The sequence below is a fragment of the Zophobas morio genome, unplaced genomic scaffold (genome assembly GCF_036711695.1).
Source record: "Zophobas morio isolate AGI-343-1 ecotype UQ-CSIRO unplaced genomic scaffold, CSIRO_AGI_Zmor_V1 ptg000083l, whole genome shotgun sequence".
Taxonomy (NCBI): domain Eukaryota; kingdom Metazoa; phylum Arthropoda; class Insecta; order Coleoptera; family Tenebrionidae; genus Zophobas; species Zophobas morio.
Window position 1 is genome coordinate 285,108 of NW_026972188.1, and position 22,386 is coordinate 307,493.

General features: G+C 32.3%; 2 protein-coding genes and 1 long non-coding RNA gene across 4 annotated transcripts; 2 read left to right on the forward strand and 1 right to left on the reverse strand.

The window, feature by feature from the left end:
• Positions 1–692: 692 nt before the first annotated feature.
• On the reverse strand, positions 693–3,196 carry LOC135144138 (uncharacterized). Of its 2 annotated transcripts, none has more exons than XM_064076132.1 (15): positions 3,057–3,196; positions 2,950–2,992; positions 2,859–2,897; positions 2,639–2,784; positions 2,492–2,580; positions 2,387–2,415; positions 2,172–2,237; positions 2,036–2,111; positions 1,906–1,978; positions 1,613–1,698; positions 1,500–1,548; positions 1,373–1,448; positions 1,279–1,316; positions 918–1,206; positions 693–774 (listed from the first exon to the last, which is right to left on the reverse strand). In XM_064076132.1, exons 1-14 carry the CDS (start codon positions 3,178–3,180, stop codon positions 1,085–1,087), a joined length of 1,056 nt encoding a protein of 351 aa, XP_063932202.1. In that variant the 5' UTR covers positions 3,181–3,196; the 3' UTR covers positions 693–774; positions 918–1,084. The 2 variants fall into 2 exon arrangements, with proteins under 2 accessions (XP_063932202.1, XP_063932201.1); XM_064076131.1 differs by having other exon boundaries at positions 1,497–1,548.
• A 6,708-nt stretch (positions 3,197–9,904) lies between these two features.
• On the forward strand, positions 9,905–10,313 carry LOC135144107 (uncharacterized). Its single transcript, XR_010282975.1, has 3 exons — positions 9,905–9,955; positions 10,023–10,086; positions 10,158–10,313. It is a non-coding gene; the product is annotated as an uncharacterized LOC135144107 (long non-coding RNA).
• Positions 10,314–11,516: 1,203 nt separating this feature from the next.
• Positions 11,517–21,237, forward strand: LOC135144123 (mitochondrial tRNA methylthiotransferase CDK5RAP1-like). Its single transcript, XM_064076116.1, has 17 exons — positions 11,517–11,537; positions 18,485–18,680; positions 18,815–18,910; positions 18,966–19,069; positions 19,121–19,256; positions 19,316–19,387; positions 19,439–19,495; positions 19,559–19,640; positions 19,701–19,821; positions 19,874–20,032; positions 20,084–20,158; positions 20,214–20,311; positions 20,366–20,421; positions 20,474–20,604; positions 20,663–20,812; positions 20,871–21,005; positions 21,059–21,237. The coding sequence occupies exons 1-17, from the start codon at positions 11,517–11,519 to the stop codon at positions 21,140–21,142; spliced, it is 1,773 nt and encodes a 590-aa protein (XP_063932186.1). The 3' UTR covers positions 21,143–21,237.
• The last annotated feature ends 1,149 nt before the right edge of the window (positions 21,238–22,386 follow it).

Consider the following 22,386-nt stretch of genomic DNA (forward strand, 5'->3'; position numbering starts at 1 on the left):
ATTTTCGACAGATACTGGTTGTTTTTTTACCTCAATTTTTCTTATTGCTCCTTCGCTATCAAAAAAAACAAATCCACAAAATTCCAAGTAAAGCATGTCATTCTTTACAGAATCTGGTACCTTTCAAATTATAAAATGACGTAATGCTGCTAAGGCCTAAAAAAAGTAAAAAATTAAGCAGCTTGACCACCTCCAACTTTTCATTTATAAGCGAAGCAAATTCTTTATTAATTTCCAGAAAACGTTCCTTAAATTTTTCCTAATTGTGAAGTTTGTATATAGTATTAGAAAAGTTTTTTTAATTGAAGTAAATAACACGATAAAGAGTTTCTTTGAAAATATGCTAAACCCTAACTTTAGTCATTAGTGTAACAGTAGCTTCCTTATGTTACTTTAATAGCCCGCCTAAAGATAAGGCAGAACGCTCATCTTATAGTATAGTATAGTAATCCTTAATCGCCACCGCCTCTATAGACCGACCAAAGTCCAATATATATATATACTATAAATATAAAGGCCTCCCATCTCTGCTTCCCCTATAATGTTAGTTACCCTAACATAGCCTATATAGCGCTCTGCTTTATTCTTAAAGTTAATAAGTTATTCATCAAAAAACTTTTCAAGTGTACGTCTTACAGAAACTAAACAAGAATCGTTATTTTGGTTATATTTTTCATATTGGATCAATGCAACGCATTCAAATTTGAAGCTTGAAAATAAGTTATTCTTTAGTGAACTTGAGATTTGCTCAGATATACTTAACATTTCATATAACTATAAATTAATCATAAATTAATTTAATAAATTAACAAAAAGAACCTATAGAAGCTTATATAATTCTTTAAAGGTAATATAAGACGAGCGAAAAATGCAAAAGCTTAACACGCTTCTAATTGCCTGCAGTAACTAAAGTGAACCTTTCTGAATAGTCTAAAAAGATTGCAGCACAGCGTAGAGTTTTTTGAGGGGTCCTCTGCCCACAAACTGAGCGACAGATTCCAAGCTTTCACATTAAAGATAACATGTTAAACGCAATTTCTTAAGGATAGTAAGTTAAACCCTAGTTCCACAATACACCCTGTCTTTAACTCCATGTATATAATATCAGCTCTGTACTTAATATAATCATACAATTTTCGCAAAACCACAATGTATTGTGTGTCCAAGCTTCTTGGTCGTTTTTATTATTTCGAATAATATCGTGTGCTAGTTGGGAGCATAAAAAATGTAAAAGTTAAGTGCAGGCATGACTTGACAGTGCAAAACAAAAAGTAAAACCTCTTTCAAAAAAAGTTACTAGTTTGCAGTTCCAATTCCTCATTTTTTACTTTAGTAAAAAGTCGTATTTTAAGAAACAAGTTTATTTGTCAACTCTTCGTTTGGACGTATTCCGAGTCCTAGTCTCACTAGGCACCTTAAAATAACGCAGGCTTCCAAAGCTTCTACATCTTGGGGCATTTTAAGTTATTGAAAATTATTTAACATCCACTACGTACAACCATCTAGAATTTTTTCAAGAGCAAGAGCAGTAAGTATAGGATTGCGGTTCTTTAATAAAATTTAAAAAAAAATTATTGAAAACTCTTTTAAAAGTTAATTTTATTAATAATACCTGAAATGAAAAATACGCGCACAATGCCAAATAATTTTTTTTTTCGCTGTGGGTTGAAGAAAAGACGCTTCGAAGACACTTTTCGGCTGCATTATGTAAGCAGTAGTAGTCAATAAACCCGGATATTATAATAAAACATTAAGTTTAAATAGTATAAAATCGATTAAAAAATCTTAAGCAAGCAAGAAATTCTGTCACTTTACTCATTCTAAATAAGGCAATAGCGACATGTTAACAACACCAGACGTAAGTTCTTTTGTGTGTAAGCTCATAAACGGCAAAGAAGTACTTGCCTTCTTCAATACGATCCAAAGCCAAATATATTTTATATAATAAGCAATCCGTAATTTCCGTATAAGTTCTATCCTGTGTTGAGAATATTAACCATCAACGAGACGATTGTTTACAGTAGTAGTAAGTTACCTTAATTTTTGCAGCGAGGGCGTAATCTAATGCCTTTTCGTAGTCGTTTAGTTGAAGAAAACAGTGGCTTATTGCACTGGAAGCAAATACAATGACAAACTTTATGATTGCATCTCATGCATAAAGATAGCGCAACCGATAAGCTTTTCCAGCTAAATCCTTGTAAAGTTCGCTATTACAAATTTCGGCAATACATTTAAAGCTTGAAGGGATGCATAATATTGAAGAACATATAACTCAAACTGTCAAAAAATAACTGATGTGAAACAGACAAAATCGTTTAAAACAAGTTTTTTTATAAGGAGTGTATTATACTAAGCCGATAATTATATATATTGATAAAAGAACTACCCGGCCAGCCCAATTTTAAGATTGCCACTCTTTTATACGTCATATTAAGTATAATATAAAGGATTAGGCAGAAAGTACAATAACTGGATTATAGGAAGAAAATACTTCAATTTCTTTTTTCCCGTAAGTCCACAACTCCTTGATTAGTTTACGTAGAAAAGAACCGTCGGCTCTACAAAGTTGCTCTCTTAATTCTGTTATAAACCTCCATTAACTTTGGCGGTAACTCCTAAAACTTAAGCACAAACTTACTGTTTTCAATGGAAAGAAGCAACGAACTGGTAGTCTCCTCTTCTTCTATAAGCATGTAACGCAGTTGTAGAATTTGAACTGAGCAAAACTCAATAAGATGGCTAAATTTCGCCTTAATTAATTTTAGAAAATATAAGGCATTTTCCCTAAAAAAGGACCAAAATAGAAAAGTAATTTTTCATGATTGACACATATAGTGGGCTCTTATTCCACAAATTACCTATCGTTCTGGAGCAAAGTCTCAAATAAGATTTGAGCACTGTTTTTTTTGTAAGCGGTTGCTTTACGGTTTATACTAATAAAAAACTTACTTATTTACGGATAGAGATCCCAGAGAAGCAGTGCTCTTAAGTACTAAAGATAGAAGCCCATAAGGCAGTATTACAGAAGTTAACTTAAAACCCGAATAAATACTAACTTTCATGCCTGGTAGCACTGCCACTTAACTTTAGCTTTAGGTCAACCACCTGAATGGAAGGTGATATCTGCTCTCCCCATTTAAGCTTTTTTAAGCGATAGCGAAAACAAAAGAAAGAAGACATCACATTATAAGCAAGATCGCAACAATTTTGTGCTTTTAATAAAGCCTCAGAGGAGCCGTTCTTGAGGTAAATCATGCTCATAGCGCAAAGAGACCTCGCCTAATAAAAAGATACCATGAGATTACAGTGTTAGCTCTGGAGGGCGCCTTACTTGGATATCTTTAATCTCTTGACTCGAGGAAATATCGTTTAAGACTTCATAAGATTCTCTGAAGAATGCAGAAAGAAAGCGTAATAAGTGTTAATCAGTAAGGCACTAACTTTACTACCTAAAGTAGTTTAAAGCTGAGTCAAAATTATTCACTGCCAGTTCGTCACCACCACAGTTGTAAAGAAGCTTGGAAAAAACAAAGGCCTGTTTCGCTATTTAGTGATAGATCCCTCTGGTGACAAAAAATATACTGACTAGTTCGGGTACAACGGGCAACAAAATTTTAATTTGAAGAATTAAAGCGGTTGCATTGCTCTTTTGAAAATATTTCCACTCCTCGTAAAAAATATGAGATAAACTTTGTAAAACTAGGGACTTTATACTACCAGTTCCGTCAAGCATAAATAAGCGTTGAATAAATGTTTTGCAATATCTTTTTTTATATTTATATGGAAAATGCAATGCTGGTTAGTAACTAGTAGTCCACTTTACTGTCACTTTATAGATTAAGGGCACACACCTGGGCTAGGGCGCTTTTCAGGGGTAAATGAGCAAAGCTTGGGGTTTAATTAGAATTTTATAGGAAAAACTGCTAAGATTACTGCGTAATATAATTACCTGTATTACAGAAGTAAGGAGGTTTCTTGCTGTATTATTATCGCCAGCATCTAATATTAAAAAACAAGAAATTACCGAGTAAGAGTACTACTAAGTAGAAAAAGAATTTGAACTGCAAAGGCGATAGCACGATCATTTCGTTTAGAGTAGCTACTTAGTTACCAATATACGTTTTTGCGGTTTTATAACCCATCACGACTTTCTTTTGTAAAGCGGAAGGGGCGGCTACTTTGGAAGTTGATATCAAGAATAGACGAAGTGCCACATGTTTAACTGCTCAAAAAAAATGCCACATTATTTAACCCTTAATCATTAAACTATTTAACAGACTTTTAGCTTTGAGGACCACATTCTTTGGACCGCAGATCTTTTTTTTACCAAAAAATGCATATGTAGAAGCCATTGAAAGCAAGCTTAATAAAAAGTACTGAAAAGTTCCATAGTTCTATGGCCAGAGAACCAATTAGTTGGCTTCGAACTACGTTATGCTCCGATCTTTCTAGTGAATCAACGAGTTCTTCAAGTTCTGAGATATCTTCAATATTTTCTCTTTCTTTTAAAGTATTTACCCAGGCTTAAAAATTTTGATAGAAAAAATTAGTTTTGAATGTGGTGTTAAAGACATTAAGTACAATTTTTTGTAGATATCGATTCTTTTTTCAATTCTAAACTCATTTCTGATTAACATAGAATTTGTATTAAACAGTAAACATAAGTATAATAACAAAGGTTTGCTAAAATTTTTATTTTGTATGCATTGACACAAAATTTCCGGTAATTTTATAATAATTAAATAAATAATGCCTGACTCGCGCGCCAGGTAAGTCACGATCTTTATATAAGCTATTACTTTGCAGTGAGGTCACTAGGGATATTTTTGTAGAAGTTGTCTTCATGCTCACTATAATAAGAGCGGGGTGAAATCTACTATATAATAAGAAAGAACAATGAAATATTGAGATAACCACTTCTGTAAATGGAAGGATATACGACTTAGCTCTATGGTTTTTATACTGGGTTAAAATTTTATTCACTTTTTTTTTGTAAGCCAACAATTTTTCTTTAATTCCTTAAAATTGGCGCTTATTTCCCGTATTACTTTTAATTTTAGTAAATAGTATAGTTAAACTGACCCCGTCTGCATAACGTTATATCATAAATTTTAAGGTGGCATCAAAGTCCAAAAATATTGACTGCAAGGCAGGATGTTCGAAATAATTTTACAAGAAAAAGAAGAAATTAAAAGTTAGATGACGTTAAAAGAAAAAAAAAAAAGGTATAGATATATAAAAATAACAAAAGAGCAAGAAGGACAAAACCGCAGAGTTATAGTTTTTTTAAAATGAGCATTAATATATATATATCGCTTATAATCTAAGTAAAGGATGCATTTCAAAGTTTTTCTAACTATATGATTAGCCATAAAAACAATATTATAATAGAACATTTTTAAAAATTATTTAATAGCTTTAACTATAAGAATCTATTAAAGGTAATTTTCGTCTCCATGATGCATGTTAGATTAATTGTGTCAAAATAATCTGTAATATATTAGAAATATAGTAAAAAATTCTTTTTAGTCTATGAAGGGGTCCAATATTAGCAGTCTAGGTCCCAGTCTTTTTATTGTTATAATGCATACTACGTTTAGACTATAAGAGCTTTAAAGCTTAATCTGTACATCTTTAGAAGAAGCGTAACGAATAGTCTTGAAAGATGAAAGGGCTGCATAATTTTTTAGGCCCGGACCCTCGTCATACGGCTTGGCGTTATTTAAAACTACTAAAAAACCATCATTAGGAGAAGTAGCCATGATACAAGTCAAGGTCTACAAGACTGTCAGCTTTTACAAAAAGGGCAAAAAAAAGATCGTTAACTCCTAAGGTTAAGGTTCAATATTTTAAAGAATTACATCATTATTAAATACAAGTTAGACTTCTCTTTCTTCTGTCTAATAGCGGTTGTAAAGGCATTATAATTGAATACTTCTTTGTTTAAACTTTAAGAGGGATTGAACATAAATAACTACCAGTATAATTGTCCGTGTGCAGGCTTTTCTAATAAACCGAGGGAAGCTTTATTTAGTTAAATATTTTGCTTAATAAAAAGAAAATTTTAAACAAAATAATATGTAACCATTCTTGCGCATCGACATACAAATGCTCGCTCTCTCATCAACGTTTAAAGTCTATTTCTTATGGTACTAAACTCTTGTTTTAAGTCATTTATGATTGGAAGTGTTCTACTTCGCGATTCCTATAATGTCTTACAAGCCTTTATCAATCAAAATATTTTTGCGTTGGAAGCTAAATTTCCTCCACAAGCTCGCACTACTAATAATAGTGTTATTATAAAAGAAAAGAGGCTGACTTGCTATACAGTGCCATTTTACTATTTCCGGATGTGGATTGCGTATCAGAAAGAATTTAACACATAATTCATGTTACTCCGGTGCTTTGCGTTTGCCCCGGGCTTTAAGCTATATACCCACCACCTATACTCCGTGGTAAATGCTACCACAAAGAGGGTACGAGATAAAGTCGACTTAGAATCCAACTAATTCCAAGAATAACTTTATCGCTATTTCTCTACAATTAGTTAAGAGTATAGCAAGTTGTGAACGGTTGAATAATGAGTGCAACATGGTAGAGAAATTTTAATAAAACTTTATTTATAAAGTAGTCTTTCAAAACAAGTATTTTAACATGAATTATAACAGTTCTGCAATAGTCATCCTTAGCAAATCATTGACTGAAAAATCAGTTAGTTAAATGACCACTGTTGCATTCTTCGGAAGTATAAGGAAATTGAGAAGTACCAAAATTGGTGTCTTGGAGGTGTCTGTCAGGTAGTACTTTAATTTAAATTCTTAAAAGTGCTTGAAGCTTGCCCTCGGTACGGGGCGCAAGGTCCACTTTATTACTTTGCAACATCCGCCATATTGCCTGGTAGTCATCCCAAAGTTTCATCATTACACCTCCTTGAGAGTGGAGCTGGCCTCAATCACATTCCCTATGCTATATTTAACTCTAATTTTAAAAAAAGGAACGTACTTTAGTTTGCTATTTTAAAAAATACTGAACAATCCATGGCTACAGCATCGTATTGCGTTCTCTAATGTCTTATTAGATTAACTGTTTATCTTACAGTCACACTTCGAGGGTTTATAATAGAGTTGACGCCATCAAGCGCTTACAATAAAATACTAATCTTAATTAGTTGTAATGAGCACGCAATTAATTATTTTCTCTTCCTCTCTTGCAGATATATAATTAAACGTCTTCTCGGACAGAACGAATTTTGTTATAATCTTTGTAATAAAGCGCTATCTTTACGTGTTCTAAGTTATATTTTCTCAATTATTGTTCTGCGATCTTCTTAATTTTATATCTACGATTTTGGTATCTTTAATGTCCTCGTTTATTTCCTTTTTGCTATGATCGTTCTACGTTCTTTGATATCTCGCTTAACGGTAGTTCCTTCTATCTAATAATATTAGTAACTCTATTATTTGTTACTCGATCCCACATTTTTGCGCTTTCTGTCTCCATAAAACTTTACGGCTTGGATATAACAGAAAATTCTATCATAAGCTACTTTTGCAAAAAGAGCAAAATATACCATATTCAGTATCGTTAAAATAGTTGCAATAAAATGTATTAAAAAAACATTAACAAAAAACTGCCATATATAAAATTTATACATATAAGTCAGCAATGAATCATACAAAAAGATCACCCTGAGATTAATTTATTAACCACAACGCGAACATAGTTTTTTTTATAAACATAATTTCAGAAACATTGGTAAAGTTATTTAAAATTGTTATTTAGCGTAGTTCTTCCATTTTTCCTATAGCCCTCTTAACTAGCAACTAAAAAAGGTTTTGCACTGAACCCGAGAGTTCAGTTTTAACGCAAATTACCATTTAAGGTAATTTAATGTTTATTATTGATTATTTCATTGCTTAGCTGTTAGTATATAATGAAGGTTCACGGAAAGTAAACTAGCAGTCGTGTTAATTTTTTTAAAGCTTTTTTGGTTTTATTCACAGCTTTCCATCCCTATATATATATACATTTGTTTAAAATTAATTTTAAAGGGCTTAAAGGTTTAGATATCCAAACATCTTGCAAATTAAACCTAGTTAACAAGTGGTAAACATAGCAGCCAGTAACCTATAAGTGGTTAACATTACTTTTATGGAGTTGACTTCCTTAATCATGGGTTAAATTTTTTTATAACATGATACTGATGGGTCTTCATCGGCGTTTTAAACTTTAGACGTACCTGGCGAACAGCAGGAAAGTTATAACTATTTAAATAAAGTATGATAATTACCGATTTTAACATGCTTTTATATAGACCCAAGATAAAAAACATTTAATTCAAAGGTTTATCTTTAAAAAAACTTTAGTATTACTAAATAACAACCATTTACTAAATGGCTTTTTAGACTACTAAATTTACTTACTCACTTTGACTTATACGTTATATGGACGTTTAAATTTTAGACTATTCTAGTCTCTAGACTAAAACTATGCTTGATTTATATTTTGGCTCCTCTAGACCAACCTCAGCTATGGTAGCAAAGTTGCAAAGCCCCTAAGAAAAAACGCGGAAGAAAAAAGGACAAGCCACATGGTTTAAAAAATTTTTTTACCTTCACATTGGTGCTAGCTGCCTAATTAAGCAATTGGCTAACCCTCGCACTATTAAGTCGCATATCTGTGGTGTAAAGAGATTATATTCTTAACATATAACAGTTCTTCCTATATTAAATTGGCAAAGAAATTTTTAAGTATTCGCTATAACTTAAAAGAGAAGTTTAATTGTGAAAGCTGGGGATAAGAGCAAAGCAGACAAATCAAATTTTCTGAACCTATCATAGAGTTATATAATTATATTTTTTTAGTTATTTCCGGTAAGCAATTTATCCAGCTTTTCGCCAATTACATTTTTTCTTATACACTTTTTGGTCGGATCAATAATCTATTAGTTAACCAACAGAACTTGAGAAGTCAGTTGATAGGATTTGACTTTCTAACGAAGTAATTAAATAATTACTTAATAAGGTTTAATTAAGTTCCTCAAAAGAAGCCCTTCTGTTGGCTATATACCGCGTCATTTCCATATTATGGAAAAATTTGAGCAATGCTAAAACATGCTCCCGCAAAGAAGTATAAATTGTTAATATAATAACTCCCATTTAACAATGACTGCAATTATATAACCATTCAAAGTGATGATCATTATTGTGTTCTGAGTTAGGCGTAGACTAATATATATTTTTCTTGTAAAACTGGAGAAAAGCTTTTCATCCCGTTCGATCTGAGAAGTCATACCCACAGATGCCTGGTTAGTACTACGATGGACGGCCACGGAGTTTACCAAGTACTGCGCCCCCTCCTTAGAAAATACGGATATGCAAAATGCGGATGCGTCTGACTGAGAGCTCGAGTATTCGAAGTTGTTAACTCGTTCGAGCACTAGGAAACGTTATTAATAATTAAATAAATTAATAAATTTTCTTTTATATCGTTTTGTTTCATCTTTCTCCCATGTCTTTATTATTTTTATTTTGAGGGTCGTTTTGTTAATGTATATTGAAAATATTTAAAAGTTCCATTTGCTTATTTTTGATAAATTTTTGCTTTTTTTGAGTTCCTTTTTCCCTTTTATAAAGTTATTAATTTTGACTTATTTTTATTTAATTTTTTGCTTCTTTTTTTTTTTTTTAAATTTATATTTATAATGGCAGTTTTAGTTTTATAGAGTTTGATGGAGATAACTAGACTTGGAAGACCTTACTTTAACTGAGCCGGCAATTATCTCTAGTCAGAAGTCAGAAGTTGAAGTGCATAATGTTATGCCCTTTTCCTGGACGCCAAAATCCATGTGTCACATAATTACTACGTCTTCCCTTGCTGAGGCATGGGAGACGTTACTTAGTGTCTTTGAACGATAGTCAACTCAAAACATTTTTTTTGCTAAAAAAGAGCTAATGTAATTTACTTTTTAAACTTTTGCAGTGTTCAAGAGTATGTAAATCAAATAACATTATTTATTAAAGCCAGTACAGTAATCTGTCCGGGGAAAAGATCTCTGAGATGGCCATGCTGATCGCTATTATTGAAGTAACGTTATTAAAGTAGTATAGCTACAAAGCAACACTTTATTTTTCAAACTGCCAATTTCTCCATATTAGACAAGGAACTTTAAACTTTAAAATGTTGATTGAAACACAGTGATGAAAGCTCGAAGCTTAAATTAGAAGGGAACAGAATTTTGTCATCCAAGAAACATTTTTCTGAGTGTAAATTTGTTTACACAGGGAACATGGCTACAAGAAAAAAACTCGTTGTCCTCGTTTTAAGAACTTTATTAATAACTGTACTTGTAAATATATATATAAATTTACTAAGCTTATTCTTATTTATCAGCTTACTAATAGCTCTATTTATTGTAAAGAATTAGTTCTATTTTTATTAAAAAAAGCTTTTCCGTGAATATTAAAAAACGAATTTGGTGGACAATGACTCTATTATTCATTTAAGTTTTTTACCTTTGTGACGCCGACTTTAGCACCATTGTTAAAGCCAACGAAAACATCATATATGCAACTAATAAAGATGTTTTTAATATACTCGAACTAAGGTTACAAGCCTGTTTTTTAAAGACATTAGAGCTAATCTTTTGTCAGTTAGTAAGCTTATGGGTATACTATCCAGTTTGACAGCAATAAAAACTGGTTAAATTAGTGGGAATTATATAAACTTCCCTCTTTATTTTTTTGTTACATATGTGGAAAATTACAGATTTTGCTGGTAATGCATTGTGTTTATAAAATGAGGGATTGAGGACTGCTCTGCTTGTATAAATTCAGTCCGTGCATACGCTGCCACTATTTTTTTATCCTCTTGTCCTTACTTTCTTTGAGGTTGGTTCGGTGCTCTTAGAGAGTCCACTATTATCAAGCAAATTTATAGAGTGCTTTAGTCCTTCGATTACATATTATATTACATTAAAATATAGTATATCTTTATTATTATATTTGACAACGTATTGTTGACAATATATATTCTCGAGGAATCAAGACCTGTCAAATCAACAATTCTGAAAAAACCCCCAAAAATTTGGTATTGTAGACAAGGTCATGATTCTAAAAGTCTTTCTTATTATGGCCTATAATAATTCGACTCATAACCTTAATGTAATTTAAAGTTAATCTAGTGATTCTATCTGTAGAATTTGCCAATTAAGCAAGTGTAAGAGAACAAAATTTGCTAAGAAGGTCAAATGTAAGGCTACCACTGTGTTTGAAACTCTACAACTTGATATCTTTGTGTTCATCAAACCAGCAGCGTTGGGGGTTATATGTATGCTATATGCTTTATATGTATATACAATGGTTGTATAACCTGGTACTTGATGAAGTATAGGAGTGGACTTTCAAGTATAATTTTTTTAAAATTTATAGACGTTATCTTGAAACCAAGAAGATGTGACTCTAAAACCTTCACACTGACAACGCTAATTAATTTTCGTCTAAATTTTTTATTAAAAAATGGCGAGCGAAAGAGTCACAGTAATTCACACGCTCCCATACACTCCGCAAAGAAACGGTGTTACTATAAGGAAATCGGACTCCATTTAATATGGTAAGAGCCTATGCTGTTCGTCTCTGGTCCACCCCAGCTATTGTGGGGTGAAGTTCTTCCACGCTCTGCCTTTATTCTTATAATCTTAAGTCATCCTTAACGCCTCAATCAATTGTACTCTCTTTTATTATAAAAACTTTATTAAGTCTAAACTGGATGAGTAAGCTAACATAGGCTACTTCGTTGGTTTCGGCCGATCTGGATACTGTTATAAAATTTTTAATCCAACTTTACTCAAAGCAGCTACAGCAGAAATGTACTTTTTGAGGAAAGTATCGTTTTTAAAGATAATCCGTTCAAGGGTTCGTTCTTTCTAAAACGCGTCCTAGGCCCGAAGATCTTTGACTGCTCCGAATCCCTAGTCTTTTAGTGTAATCCCGGTTCTATCATCCCAACACTCCTTTTCAGCGTCTATTAGTAAACGTGACTAGTTAGAAATTTTTGTCAATTTCTTTTACAAATACCTACACACTATCCCACTCGCCCAAGAAGAGACTCAAGTTGTGTTTATTTTCTTAATGCGTTGGGTACCTACCCCTTTCTTGCTACGCGGTTCTGTTCTGATTTATTTGTTCGCGTATGACCTGATTTATTCTGTTTGAGTCGATCTATTTGCTATGATTGCATCTTTCTAGTCTGTTCGTCTTTTTTGTTCTTCTATACTTTTTTTCTGCTCCTTTTTACTGGTCTCATAATTAATAAAGTTGAATCCGATTATTTATTTATTGTATATTACTCTTATAGACAAATACAGCATCTTCATAGAAAAGAAGAGATGACAGCCCTGCCACATTGTCCAGTATTTTCATTAAAGGTTAAAGTGACATATAATATAAAGAATTTCAAAGTGCATATACAGAGCGTTATACTAAAATGCTTCCTATAAAGTACCATGAACAATAACTAAATACAATCCAATATTAAAGCAACGTCTTCTTGCATAGCTTCAACACTCAAATTCCTATCGAGAGAACAATACTTTATAATCATTATTATTTAGGTTTCAGGCAGCACTTTTCGACGGTAGTGACTATAATAAACGAGTAAATAATTATTCAATACATATTATTTTATTAAACAAACCTAGTTCTGCTACTTAAACAGAGAATTGACACACTAAGCAGGTGGATTTTATATACAAAGTATAGCTAGGATAACTATCACTAGTAACTGCATAGCTCAATAAATATTAAAATCTAAACCGAGCAAATTATCCAAATTTTCCTTACTTGGGTCGAGTTATAGATGTAAAATAACCATTTTTACGCTAACAAAGAAAATGAACTAAAAGTTAAACTTGAACTGGTAAAATAAGGAAACATTATTTTTGTCTCCATCCTGTTAGCTATTAATACAAAGGAAGAATTGGTTTTATTATATCAAAATCATAGCAATTCAGCCGATTTTGAAGTAAAAACTTCACTTTTCCACTAGCAAGATCCCTTGCTTTTAAACCGTCATTAGTGCGTATATCTAGTGTAGCACCTCCTTCAAGTAAAATCCTCATGGCTTCTTTATAATTATTTAGCGCTAACAGAATATTATTAGAGACTTGAAAAAATATCCCAAATAGCATTATAAGGCATTGATATTATAAATAAAACCGTACAAAAGTTAAATAAAAATAAACTAAAGAGAACCTTTCCGAGATGACTATAATTAATTTAATATTGGTTTATAATAAATAATATTTACTAACAACACTAAACATAACGGTATACTTAATTTTTTTGTGCAAATAGTTCTACCTGCAATATGCAATGGTGTCATTCCGCTGTTAGATTGCGCAGAGAGATCAGCTTTCGCTTTAATTAATAATTTTATGTTATCAATATTGTTTGCCTAAGTTTGGGTCGCCGTTAACTTTGAACATATTAGAATTTAACTTGATGGGATAGTGTTCTAATAAAAAAACGTAAAGTAAAAAGCATACTTTAGTGGCCCAATGCAGAGCACTGTATCCCCAAATTGAATCTTTCTTATTCACAAATTCTTTTATATAAAATTCGATTAATTATAGTAATAACTGTTAAAATAAATTTTTACCCGGTTCATACTTTAAAACCTTTTTTAAGGTAGAATTATCATTCTTTATCATTAAAATTTCATCCTTTAAAATTATAAAAAATATATATCGATTATTAGAATTACCCCATTATACTAATATCATAGAGTTTCTTGAATTTCGAACTTTTAAAAGCTAAGAATTTATAGTGGGAAGAGGTAAAAGAGCGTTTTTATATTCTTAATTACAACTATACGCAGCATCGTTACTATATTTGTTCACCTGTGTTATATTATAAAACTCCACTTATACAACTTAATTTTACCAAGAGATTGCAACGTCCACACAAACTGACAGTACACTTAGTAACAGCTTTTTTTGTATATTATACTACTTTTAATAAGTGGTAGTATATGCTAAAACGCTTTTAGTCGTGGAATCTTCTTTCTTTATTAGCTCAGCCCTTATGACTTAATTTAATGTAGCTATAATAGACATTATGCCCTTTTATTTAATCTACTATGAATAATTTACCATTGGGAGCGAATTTTTATTAAAGTTGTCAAGGTCTGTTAAAGCAATAACTTTATTAAAATTACATTAGTAATAATATTAAAATGTACCTTCTAAAGTTTCATTGCTTAACTGAGATGAATGAGGAACTGAGAATACAGAGAAAAGAAGTTACTATAATAACTTCTAACTATTAAGTTTCATGTAATAGATATTTTATAATTATAATTTTATTATTGTAGTAAGGAAACCTGAATATAGCTGCTGATAATAGTTATCTAAATAAAGATAGGTGTGGTGGAGATATTTATTAAATATTTCCGTATTTAACTTTCCATTTTCTGTTGCAAATTTTATTTATAAACTTTTAATAAGAAGTTGCTCAATGACCTTTTATAAGACTCTTCTCTGAAATTTCCCACAATTCAGTTGTTGGGGATGATGTTCTAATAACTGTTTTGTAACCTTCTCCAATTAAAGCACATGTGTTTTTTTCATTTTCATTTCCAGGTAAGTTCATGATCATTAGTACTACATAAAAATTTAAAACGCAAATTTTATTAATGTTCCTAGTATATCTTTATTTGTAAATTATTGTACAACCCTTTTTCTATTAAATTTAAAGAGCAATTTTCTCGCGGTTCCTTTATAAAGTTATATTTAACGACCAAATATAGAAGTACATAAAAAAGTTATTTTTGATCTAAATCAGGCACCTCTTCGAGTCGTTCTTCCAATTAACCTATAGTGCCTCGAGAACGAGCGCTATATATAAAGATCGTTGTCTTGGAGAAGGAAGTAGCTACAAGTACTTAATGCGTGCCCCATTTCCTCTCATTACCTATCCCACGTAATTCCTACTGGGGTTAAATTTTCTAATAAAAGGTCATAATGCTCGTAAATCATAGTTCGTACGGCCTTCGTTAGAGTTTTTAGCTTTGGCCACATTAGTCAATCATAAAGGAAGCTGGGTGGTTATAGAGAGAAGCGGAACAAAGGTCATCTTCATTTTTTATAAGGCTGAGAGAACTTAGTTGGCTACTAAGTATTTTGAATGTTATCTCCTAACGTAACCTCCAGACGCGGTCAAAGTTTGTTAATGAGTTAATATTAACAAACCACTGTTGAACACGAGTCTATAAGTACGTGGCACTTTTATCTACTAGAAACTTTCTAAATTGAAAATAAGAAACTTACTTATCTTATAATTATTTTTTAACTTTCATCCGTAGATTACTAAACTATAAAAGAAATCAAATTTGTGTTTCTTATTGGGGCCTAAGATAAGTTTTCTTCAACCTGTGGAGTGAAATATATACTAGTTCCTGATCTGATAAGTTGTAAAAATGCTATTTTATATCTAGCTTATACTATAGTTTTCTATGTAATATTATTGCATTCTTGTGTAATCAGTTAGTTAAAATTTCTAGTCACAGAAACCTTAAATAAATAAAGGTTAATTGAACTGGTAGGAAACTTTAAAATTACTTTTTTTCAACAAAAATTTATTTTTACTGAACTTTTTAGCTCTAATCTGAAGAATTTAATAATAATTACAGTGAGGATGGTGCGTAACCTAAGCAGAGACAAATTATTAAGCAGTCTAACTTTTGCACCACTTAAAGAGAGAAACCTTTTAACTAATGTTTGCTCTCAATTGATAACTCCACCTCCGAAGCTAAAATATTAACTTTCTAACTGCATCCTTTAATATTTTGTCCTTCACTGTAACGGTTTATTTAACTTTCTTTATACTTTTAATTTGTGGTTAATAATTGTTAACAACTTTCATTTTTAACACATTTTACCTATGCTCTAATACTTAGCCATAATCATTGCAGCCCTCTCCGCTTTATAATATTTTTGCTCGATGGAATTATGATTTGGTGCCTTTTATGAGTCATTCATAACCTTCTAAAAATGTTTATCTAATTGAACTCTTAGTATATGTCATCAAAACAAATTAATTATAGTAATATTACTTTGTCTAGAACAATCTTTTTTTTAACTAATTATGGAAAATTTTCTGAGGATATACATGTAAAGCTTAGCATATTAACCACCATATATTTATTGTTTTAAAACGACGTCTTGGATAGCGAGCGTGGTCAGAATCCGGAGCCCTCGCCATGCTTAATTGTAATTTAAAGGCGTCTGGTAGAAAGGTGAAGAGACCTCCCCCTTTTCACAGGACCATGGTTCATTGTCTTAACCGGTTAAAAGAGGGTACTATAATCTATTTCTTTATCCTAAGGAAGCATGTACAATTGTACGTGTAAACGATAGACTTAAAAGGATCTCTAAAAGTATACAACTCGACTTAAGTTAGACTCAGGCCCCTATTCAGATCGGTTCATAATTTGTGATAATATTAACGCTGTTATTACGGTAATAGATTCTATTTTGCTATATGATGTGATTTCAGAAAACCAACTTTGATTTTTCAAGAAAAACCTTAAAGAGTATATAAGTTTCATTAGCTACAAATAGTAAATAACAAATACAAATAAATATATTTCTCCAATCATAATAATAATAGAGTATTAACAAAAATAAAGAAAAAGCCGTTTACAAAAAATTTATATAATTATATTTATAATATTTAAAGCAATTACATATTTAAAAATAATATAGAAAAATATGTAAACTTGTGTATCTCATTAAAGATTTCCTATAGAAATTAAAGTTTTTGCTGCTTCAAGGCCGCATGAATTTGTTCTGGTTTCATTCAAAAAAACTAACTTATAATTATGGTGCGTACCGATGCATAATTAAAATAAAAATTTAATTTTCATAACTTATGAAGAAGTGTTAAATGTTTTTTGTTTCTTTTATTCAAAATTTTAAGAGAGCTATTTATATAAGCAACTTTTTTACAGCTTATATGTTAAGAGACCGTTACACACACTTACATAAATAAGATAATACAATCAATTAAGGTATCAAAAGACGAAGTACTAAATTTGTTGTAAGAGTTTAAGCTATGTATACACAAAGAGTATGCTTGATTAGAATTCTCAAATTGTTTTCTTTCTAAAAAATCTTTATAAGTTAAACCCTCCGTTCTCTATCATTGATGCAGAGTACTATAAGTAGGTTAACAAAGTTTAATAAGACACCATGATTGATTGTTAGTTATCCCAATAATTAATGCTTTGAGAGTCCGGCGTACTAAGCGGGCTTAAAATACCCCTTGCAAGCGGTGTCCAAATATTACCATGGTTTGCTGTCGATGACAATCCATAAGTATATCATCTCAGAGTTTCAAAAAATTTCACTTCCTCCATTAAATAAAATGCAAAGAAGGAAGTGTGCTTTCGCGCTCCTTTACAAACGCCGCTAGCCCTGCGTAACAGCTTCAACAGTTTTTGATATTAAAAGTAGGATGACCAGGTTGTACCGCCCGTGATATTAAATAATGATTAGGGTTAAATTAAAAGAGAATTAGAAGAACAGAACTAGAAACTAAACGGAACATTTAACGACAGACGACTCTAGAGGAACTGCCACTTTTTTTAGTCGTTTAGTTTGTAATTTATTTAATCAAGACAACTAATTAGGTATTACATAGGTACGACTTAGTAACTAAAGTATACGAAGTCGGTCCGTGACAAGTTAATTACTAACTTTCTAGCTACGCTTAATCTTAGAGTTAAATATAGCACAAGGAGAAATAATTCAATGAGTTGCATTACACAGACCCAATAGAACTTGGGGTGAATGGTGGAGCTCTCTACATACTAGTAACTAAATGCATAGTTTCGCTCAGAAATAATAATCATATTGCATGTTTATATAGCTAATTAGATCCTTTGCTTGGCGATCTGACTCTTCAATAAAAAACTATTTTAAGACGAAAAGAAAACGTTGACACAATCGTTAATTTAGCAGCTAGTAAATCTGTTCTATAAAAAAATGAATCTGCAAGTAAACAAAGTTTAGATTTAGAGAGTGAGTGCGTGGACAGATTAAAGCGTACCTAAAACCTATATCGCGCCACCTTCAAGAGGGAGGGGTTTTTCTGCATTAGAGCTTAACTCTACTTGGTGAGTTTGATAATAATTTGGATATTTTTGTTAGCTATATTGTTTGCAATACTCTTAACTCGCAAGGTATATCTTGAAATAGAGATAAGAGTAAGGGCATGCCTGCGTAACCTCCAGCTGTTACTTGCACATTTCAAACGGTTGAAGTATAAATTTTTTAAGGTTTTCTAGTAAGCGCTTTGGCCACGGTATGAAACGCATTGTGTCGGGTTGTTCGCTAGTGGTTAGCACGCCATTACTACTCTTTTTTTCCCAAAATTTGGTTGTATATATACATAATTTCTATTTTCTACTCTTGAATATTCTTTAGAAAAAAAGGAAATTTATTGATGTTCAGGCTCTCACTTGCAAATTGCATTATCATACTGCTTTTAATAGTAATGGCACCAAATTTTCCAACTTTGATAACCAAAACTATGAATGTAATAATAAAAGCTTATCTTTAAGTCACTCATCTACTATTGTGGATCAAATTCCGACTTTAAAAGATTATTTAAGAGGAAAAGGTTATTTTTGTAAGTGTTAAGTTAGGGATATATACAGTTTAAGGTTTATTACTCATAAAGTAGCTAACATATTTTTTTCCTTTAACTTTATACTTACTACTTTATTTCCTTTATCTTTTTTTTTAATATTTTAGTTAACATAAATCCCATTAATGTAAAACACATTCCTCAAGAAGGATCTAATAAAACACCTTACTTAGAACACTACTTCTATGGACATGGGAAAAATGGTAATATACAAGTGGGCACTATAAGCTATATTTTCTATTAAAGTAATTTATTAAGTATATTTTGAAACATATGGCTGCCAAATGAATGTCAGTGATACCGAAATTGTTTGGAGCATTTTACTCACAGCAGGATATTCGCGTTGTTTGTCAGCCGAAACAGTTGCAGCATTAATTTTTTTCCGCTTTATATATTAATATCTATTTTAATAGGCTGATGTCGTACTAATATTGACTTGTGCCATACGGGAAGGGGCTGAGCAGCGCATTTGGGGCAGAATAAGTTTACTCCGTGCTTTAAAAAAAAAACGTCTGGAGCATAAAAGTCGTTTAGTGGTTGGCATCTTAGGTTCGGTTTTTTTGAATTTTGTAGTAAATTTAAAAAAACTTTTTACTTTTTTTTATTAGGGTGTATGGCAGAGCGGCTAAAGAACAAGTTGTTGGAGACTCCAGGGAGTGTCGATCTTGTTGCAGGGCCGGGTGCGTTTGTTCGGTTTAAGAGTGTCTTCTTTTGAACTTAAATTTTTACAGATGCTTATCGCGACCTCCCCCTGCTTCTCTCGGTCACCTCTTCTGGCCATACAGCTAGTATATTTATTGCACGCTTATACCTGTATACTCGTGGCAAAGATTATATAAATAATGCTATAGTCAATGTTCAACTTTCCTTGGAAGAAACTTATGCGGACGTCCTTCCCGTCAGGCTTGATAGGAATAATGTAACTGCCTTCGTGTGCGTTTTCTGGGTTAAAAGCGTTGATGATAGCATTATTTCTACTATTAACCTTTGCAGGTCAATAATGCGGGGATGCGATAATATGTGCTCTTATTGCATCGTCCCTTTTACGAGGGGGAGGGAGAGAAGTCGTCCAATGACTTCCATAGTGGAGGAAGTCCGACTTTTATCCCAGCAGGTTGGTCCAGCCTTCTGGTAAGTTTTTCTTGTTGGCTTTAATTTTTCTTTAGGGCGTCAAGGAGATAACGCTACTCGGACAAAATGTGAATAGCTATTGGGACCGAAGCGAGCAGTCTTATTGTATAAGTGAGATCCCGGAGTCAAATAGCACGGGCTTCAAATCTATATATAAGCCTAAACTAGGAGGTGCGAGGTTCACTGACTTGCTGGTTATATTTCGCTAACCTCTGTGTTGGTGTCTCTCATCATTCCCCTCGCAGGACAGGATTTCCTTAGTTGATCCCGAAATGCGAATACGATTTACTAGTCCCCACCCAAAAGATTTCCCAGATAGAGTTACACTGCTCTTATTTTTCGTATTTCTTGCCACTTTATATAATATTTTTTTAGCTTCTTTACTTAATTCGCGATCGTCCTAATATTTGTAAAAATATACACCTTCCTGCACAGTCTGGAAGCACTTCCGTTTTGGAGCGTATGAGGAGAGGGTTGGTCTTGTATAATAAAAAGAAGAACCTTTTTCTAGATTGTTGTTGCCTTAGCTACACACGTGAGGCTTATATGGCGCTTGTCCATCGGGTTAGGAGTGTTATTCCAGGTACGGCCGTATTTGACTGGGTTAACGTTTTCCCCTGTAAGCATTGTCATAGAAGTTGCACTGTCTTCGGACTTCATTGCTGGGTTCTGTGGAGAGAGCGAAGCTGATCACCAAGCTACTTTAAGCCTTCTGCGCGAGGTTCAATATGACTTAGCGTACATGTTCGCCTTCAGCTTGAGAGAGGTGTTATATTTCACCGCTGTTTCGTGTAAACGTTATACTCCTTGAATATTAATACAAGAAAACCCACGCCCATCGGCACTTTGAAGACGATGTGCCGCATGAAGTCAAGCAGCGTAGGTTAAGCGAGATAATAGAGCTCTATCGCTCTATTGCAGTCGCTAAAAACTGTCGACTTGTGGGCTCGAGACAGCTTGTCTTGGTTGAAAGTGTGAGTGCTTACACATTTACGAGTTTAATTTTGACGCCTCCGCTTTATTTACGCTCAGGATAGCAAACGTTCTCCTGATTACTTTCAAGGAAGAGCAGATTCATTTCTTCGTTACGTTTTTCCCAAGGCGAAAATCCCTTGCAAGGTGAGCGGTCTCCCGAACGTTGACATTCGCCCCGGAAACTATGTTGAGGTATTTTATAATATTAGTTGCTCCTCTTTTTCTTATTTCGCTGTTTATATAAGGTGGAAGTAGAAAGAACGACATTGGCTACTGCCTTGGCTCGACCTATATGTGTCTCCTCAATAGAAATATTTCATGATCAATAGTGTTACTACGCTGATTTTGACTTTCTCTTACCCCTGCTATCATATGGTGTTCTTTACTGGCCTACAATGAGGATTTCAATATTCAATTATCACAAGCTGTCATGTCTTAAAATAATAGTTTAATAAAACTTTAACTTTAACGTGATATTTTGATATTTTTTAATTTTTATGGAAGCTTTAAAAAAAGTTTGGATTACGCTTTTGTAAGGTAGCAGTATATTACTTAATTCTGTAGTTAAGAATGTATTGAATTAAAAACATGCGAAGGCGCTTGTTTAAATATTATAACAATTTAAAGTCTGAGTCGTAATATATATAATATATATCCAGCACAAATATGTTGGTACAGTATTCCATAGGCTACATTTCACGAAGAAAAAGAGGAGCGACCAATTCATAGTCCCTTGTAGGAAGGCTATATGTACTTTTATGAATAGTAAAAAATCTAGAAATGTAGACAGAAGTGCAAGACATGTATGAGCGCATGACCGTGGTACGACCATGATATTGTGGCACGTGCATATCACTAACGTGATAGAAGCACAGAATTTTTTATCAGAGTTGACTCCGAATAATTGCATTCGTAATGGTATAGCTAAAAGTAACCTAAATAGACGGGAAAAAAAGTTTTATGTTAAGTGCACACTACCATTACTCTATTTATTATTTAGAAAAAGAGCTAATTGTAAAATAGGAGCTCTTTGAAGTTACATAAAGAAGAAGAGAAAGGCTAGGAAAAATGCTACCAACCGCATTTATTTTTAACTGTGTTTTTCTGTAACCTTATACAAGTATGTAATAGTAGTATTACTTTTATTATAATTAAAAGTGTATGATTGCTAAAAACTTTTTATTGTATCAAATACATTAGAAACGACCGGCATTAAAACCACTACCTTGAGTATGTTAAATTATGAGAAACAGTTCTGATTTTAATATAACTTTGGTGAATCATGTACTCGTGTCACGTGTTGAAATACACGTAGTCTTTTAGAGCATGTTAGTATGTGTATTTTCACATGATCTTACATTTGTTCATTTCACGTGTTTATTTTTCTAAATGTATATTGTTATCCCTAAAGGTATAAACTTCTCTCCTCAACAGTGCAACATATTTCTTATCAGCGAGAGCTTATTGTTAGTTTATTTAGCTATTAATATGCATTTAAAATGACTTTAACAAAGAAATGAATATTTAAAGGAGGAAAGAACCGAACATGGTTTATTACTGTTAGTATAAGAGA